This window comes from Enhydra lutris, unplaced genomic scaffold (genome assembly GCF_002288905.1).
Source record: "Enhydra lutris kenyoni isolate GAN:26980312 unplaced genomic scaffold, ASM228890v2 scaffoldscaffold62, whole genome shotgun sequence".
Classification (NCBI taxonomy): Eukaryota; Metazoa; Chordata; class Mammalia; order Carnivora; family Mustelidae; genus Enhydra; species Enhydra lutris.
This window is the reverse complement of record NW_019154146.1, coordinates 7,324,775-7,330,774: the sequence shown is the minus strand read 5'-3', so window position 1 is coordinate 7,330,774 and position 6,000 is coordinate 7,324,775. Positions and strand designations below refer to the sequence as shown.

Genomic DNA, 6,000 nt, shown 5'->3' with positions numbered 1-6,000 from the left:
ATGAGAACCAAAGACAGTGGTTGTAGTTTTTCATCTGTTTACTGTGCTGTAGAAAATGAGGTCTGCGGCATTTCGCGTAAACACATCTCTTTTTGATGTGTCGTGAACGCCTCAAAAAAAAAAAAAAAGAGGAAAACTTGATCAACACTCCACTTTGATCCATGTTAACATGAGGAAATCTTTTGTATGACTCCACTGTCCTAGAGAAGAACTCTCCTTGGAGTAACCCATTCAGGGACCCAGCACGTGCAGAAATCTTTCCAGTACAAAATCAGTCCTGGTTCCATTCTGTTAGCCCTGGAAATGCTCCTTCTTTAAAGATTTCTGCCTCAACACCCTGAACTTTTGTTAACATTGAGAATCACTATAAAACCACTTCTAAAAATGTTTCCTCTAAAGGTACCTACCCATTAAATTTACAGTGAAGCCAAATGTACTAACTTATTCCCCAAGCTGCAAAATGAATGTTTAAAATCAAATTACAGACTTCGTAGTATGCTCAGAAAAACAATCTCTTTCCAGATTTTCAAATAATTAAATGGAATGAAAAGTACATGAAGTTTTGATCTCTTTCCTATAATGTCAACATTCAAGTTAACTTTCATAATTTCTCGCTAGTTGACAAGCTGATTTATGCATAGTTGATATCCCATCAGTGCAATAAATAAAGGTAGAATTCTTAGGGATAAACACCGACTTTTGACTACTGCCTGTGGTTCTTTGGGGATAGATGCTCTCTGAAAATTTACATAGGAGCATTGCTCTCAAAGCCGAGAATATGGTTCTCCCAATCGACCCGCCGTCTTACAGAGAACCACTGACAATCGTCCCTCCGAACTATTTCCTCACCAATGGCTTCTTCCCAATCTTTGCAGAAGGTACAATGCAGGAAATTAAACCCGAGAAATCTCTCTCTCTCTGCTGCTTAAATCCAGCCCAACTTGAATTTCCGGGAGAATGACAATCCGTGCAAAAGGCGGGATGCACTTTCCTCTGGGCTCTGGGGTGTGTGTCATGCGGAGGCCTGAGAATGCTTCCTGCTGTTGCTCGTGGGATCCCAGGAGCTTTGTGTGGTTTTGTAAGGAACTTGAGGGGTTGTGCGTGTCTGTGTGTGCGTGTGCGCGCGTGCGTGGGGGGGGGAGTGGAGAAAGAGCCCCGAGGGGCGGGAGCCTTGGTACGTTCCCAGGTTGGACGGCAGGAGGCGCTCGCTCGCTCGCGGGCGGCTACACGTCGAACCAGTGGTCCCCCATGCAGGCGCGGTTCCACTCGCAGCTGCAGGCCCAGCACCACTCCAGCCCGCACTGCGGCTGCGGACACTTCATGTGCATGCAGCCTCCTGCGGGCAGACAAAGACACAGGCAAACACCCGCAGAACACTCCTGCCCGCACCCACGCCACGCACTGCTCCCCAGAGGACTCTCTAAGGGCACGTCCCAAGCCGTCCGAGGGCGTTCGGAAGGTAGGACATGGGTTAGGAAGGGCGTGAGGGTGCCGCACGCCACTCCCATCGAGGACAAATGCCATTTGTGAATCTCGTTTATGGACTTCCCTGAAATGGGATTTAGAGACAAAGGCTTTGTGTGTCAGAGATGAGGTCCATTCCTTATCCAAATGTATATCGCTTCATGTTTTAAATAGATGTTAATATACTAAGTATCATATTAGTTGGCATGGCAAAATTCATGGAACAGGAGTCGGGGAAGCAGCACGAGAAGTGTTAATGGAGGAGCGCCTGGTGGCTCAGTCAGTTAAGCGTCTGCCTTTGGCCCAGGTCATGATCCCAGGGTCTCTGGATCGAGCCCTGCCTTGGGCTCCCGGCTCAGCGGGAAGCCTGCTTCTCTCTTTCCCTCTGCCTGCTGCTCCCCCTACTTGTGCTCTCTCTCTCTCTGTCAAAAAAAGTAAATAAAATCTTAAAAAAAAATATTTAACAGAGAATTCATTCCTTAATGCTCTTCAAAATTGTATTTAAGGGGCACCTGGGTGGCTCAGTGGGTTAAGCCTCTGCCTTCAGCTCAGGTCATGATCTCAGGGTCCTGGGATCGAGCCCTACATCAGGCTCTCTGCGCAGCAGGGAGTCTGCTTCCTCCTCTCTCTCTGCCTGCCTCTCTGCCTACTTGTGCTGTCTGTCAAATAAATAAATAAAATCTTTTAAAAAAATTGTATTTAAGATTAGTGGACGAGGGATACTGGGTACTCTACGTGGGTTACCTCATTCCTCCTCAAAAGCACCTAGTGAGTAGGAATATTACTCTGCTGTAGAATTCTCTCAAGGTCCAGTATTTCTAAATGGCAAAGCCCGAGATTTAACCAGGATTTGTCCTTCTTTCATAGAACAGGGTGTTTACAGCATGAGATGAACACTTGCTCATTCTGGGACTTATTTTGGGATTCCTCCCCATCACACATTTGTTAAATTCATTTCTGATTTGCTTCTGGGGCTAAGACATCCAGTCTGCAGTGGAGTGCAGAGTTACTTGTATGAAGTTAGATGCAGAGAACAGTTTCTGACTGAATTTCCTAGATAATTCAGGCAAAAGCAGCTCTTTGCTTGAATCTGACATAACACTGGATGCGCTCTATTATTCAATTTCACCAATTATCCTCTTAAGTCATTTTTCCTTGCCAGATTTTCCAGGTAATTGCTTCCGTACTATCTCATTTTTATTATTAGAAATATGGCATGAGAACCTCCACTGATTTAAAATATTTATGAATATGTAACTGAAGGAATTTGTTGTAGGGTAATTTAAGGGCATTTAAAAATCCCCTACTTTGCTACTCCTTTTCCGTTTGTTTTAAAGATCATTTAAAGCTTAAAAATATGCAGAAAATAAAGGGAAGACTTACCTATGATACTCTTATCTTAATATTTACCATTTAGGGTTACACAATTACAGGACTGTCTAATTTTAAATACATATTTAATGATAACGCTTATGATGTAAATAACAAAATGTCTTCCTACAATACCAAAATCTTCAAAAATACTAATATTACAAATGACATTTTATTATAGAAACAAGAATCATGATGGCTCCACAGAATAAGAAGAAAGGAAACAGGAAGAGAGAATATTCATGTTATTAAGTTTCTTTAAGCCCCCCGGTGCTTAACAGATGCAGGGCCATAAGCTAGCTCCCATAATACAGAAAAGCACCAGGGACTCAGATTCTAAAAGCTTTGCCAGCACAAAAGTAACTGACAACGTCCCCTGACTTTGTGGTCATTTAAACGAAGAAAACATGGCTTCCCTCCTAGAGAATTCTGATCTGTCCATGGGCTGAGGCACCTGTTCCCATCGGCACCGTGGCTGGGGCCAGAGACTCTTTCGTTAGGTTTATGAAGGGAGTAGAAGTTATTGAACAACCTGAAGGGAAATTTAACTGGCAACAGGCACTTGTTGATCAGGGAAAGTAAGCGGCGTCTCCTCGGTCTGGGGTGGGAGGGAAGGAAGACCCTTTCCCAGACTGAGGCTGGCAGGAGGAAGCAATGAGGCTTCGCCTGGGTTCGATGTGGGAATGAGCCTCACGTTTTTTGTGGCTTTGCGGCAGGAAGAACTCCTTTCTGGGATTCAGATGACTATGACAGAGGCCATGAATTTACTTTGAGAATGAGATCATGAGACCAGCTTTTCTTGCCCATAGAGCTCACATCTGTCTCTGCTGTATGCTTTAAAAACAGCTTAGACGAATAATACTTATTATTAATAAGCTTAAAGTTTCATGGGCTAAAAATCTATCAGTGAAAAATCAGGGCTTTCCATTTATAGCAAATCCTGATACTTCAAAGAAATCCGAGATGGGGGGCAGGAGGGTGGCCTGTTGATTTAGCAGTTAAGTGACTGCCTTTGGTTCAGGTCCTGATCCTGGGGTCCTGGGATGGAGGCCCGGATCGGGCTCCCTGCTCTGTGGGGAGTCTGCTTCTCCCTCTGTCTTCTGCTCCCCCTGCTTGTGTTCCCTCTCTCTCTAATAAATAAAATCTTAAAAAATTTATCTGTTTATGTGTCATCCCCTTTAACTAGCTACTTTTTAATTCAATGAGTATTTGTCAGGTGCTTTTCTGGGCCCAGGGAAGGGACAGGCAAGGTTCATGCCCTTCGGTAATAACAACATGGTTTCTTAGTATTTAATGTACATTCTTGAAATACGTGTGACCTGGAGCACGGCCCGTGTTTATCAGCACTGCGTACCCTCCCTGGTGAAGGCTCTTTGCACCTTTTCTTTTTTTTAATGTTTTATTTATTTATTTGGGAGAGAGCCAGACTGAGAGAGAGCATGGGCAGGGGAGGGACAGAGGGAGAGGGAGAGGGAGAAGCAGACTCCCCGCTGAGCAGGGAGCCTGACGCGAGACTCAATCCCGGGATCCTAGGACCCCAGGCTGGTGGCAGTCGCTGGACCAGCTGAGCCAGCTAGGCGGTCCTGCATCTTTTCTGACTTCCACTTGCCTACACTGCACTCTCGAGCAGTGAGGACTGCAAGAGTTCCTGCCCCGGCTCCACTGACGTCCTTTCCTCCTACATGATTCCAGGCACATCCCAGTGCGCAGAGGGACGTGAGGACTCATGACGCACATTTATGTCTTTATTTCCAGGAGACCATTGTCTCTGAGCCAGGGACGTGGCCTGAGCTGAGCCCATTCCTGCTGCTCTGGGCTGTGTCGGTGCTCTCTTGTTTGCATTGTGAACACCTTCTGAGGGACACAACAGGGGAAACAGGCCTGCGGGCCTGTCCTGAGAGCACCGGGTTCCACTCCCCAGCGAGCCAGCGGGCACCTCTCACACTTGGAATGGGCTCTGGGCACTGGGCTATGATGGCTTTATGCCGGTTGGCACATCCTGGATGGGTGGCAGCCGGGGCCCTGGTTGGTGCGATGCATCAGAATCACCGTGAACGGGGCAGCCCAGAGCCAAACAGACCAGCGCTGCTGAGCAGGGAGGATGCACGCCGACCGCCGCAGGCCACAGGACCCCGGTGCCGTCGTCCCAGCCCTGGGAAGCTCAAGGGGAGAAGAAGTGCAGCCACTGGCACAGACGCACCGTCGGGGAGCTGAGCAGGTCTCCCCCGTTTCCTTTGGTGGGTTACAGGGGCTCCTTGTCCATGAGGACAGGAGCAGGAAGGACGGTCCTGCCATCTGCAAGCCCCACGGGTCCCCGCAGCCACGGGGTTCCCGCAGTTACTGAGTGCGTCGGGGCTGGGGGTCCCAGCCTTTCTTGGGACTGGAGTGTCATTAAGAAGAGAACCGTTCAGATACGGATCCCGCGTTTCTATGCCCGTGAACCCACACAGAGCAGGGCCTACCGGGGGACTTCTAAATGACTGGGGGCAGGCGAGGGAGAACTCCAGACGCATCTCCCCGCGGTCACCTCACCTTCTCAAAACTGAGAGAGTAGTTGGCAAAAGGCTAAAGGAATAGGTTTATGGAGAGACAGATGCATTCAGAGGGTATTTTAACAAAGCAGGTGAGTGGGGTTATAATACAAAGCACTGAATCTCCCGCAACAAGGACGGACAAGCATAAGCCCAAGTGCACGCAGCTCCCCAACGGTCCACAAGCTGGTGTGACAGGAAGAAAAGGAAGTCATGGCTCCCAAATTTGGGAACCAGGAAATCAAACAAAATTAAGCCAATTACTTTACAAAAGGATTCTGAGTTGCTAATGCATATTGCGAATGGGAATATATTGTGATTTCTGCGAGTGTTAAATGATCTCACATTTGTAGGGAACTTAAGCCAAACACCCCATAAATGCTCAATATGAGTTAATTGTTTGTGTGGTTGTTATTATGCAAGAGGGATATGCTATAGGAATGACCTGGCAACTCTTTCCCTACCGAGGAACTCTAGACTCTGAGAAATACCGGGCTGGGAAGCTTCCAATTTATATATATATATATATATATATATATATTTGGCTACACTAGTGGACCGCTTACCAGATACAAAGTGTCTAAATTATTAATAATTAATAATAATAAGGGCAATTAGGTTTATCGATTGTCTA

The 6,000-nt window shown here is 46.8% G+C and overlaps 1 protein-coding gene across 1 annotated transcript in view; it reads right to left on the bottom strand.

Annotated features, from left to right (window-relative positions):
• Positions 1 to 1,134: 1,134 nt before the first annotated feature.
• The window catches only part of LOC111158711 (parkin RBR E3 ubiquitin protein ligase), a 1,042,614-nt gene continuing 1,037,748 nt past the window's right edge, over positions 1,135 to 6,000 (bottom strand). The window contains exon 11 of the mRNA XM_022520930.1: positions 1,135 to 1,336. Coding sequence (XP_022376638.1) covers positions 1,224 to 1,336 — 113 coding nt within the window. The 3' untranslated portion in view covers positions 1,135 to 1,223. The remainder of the gene's footprint in view (positions 1,337 to 6,000) is intronic.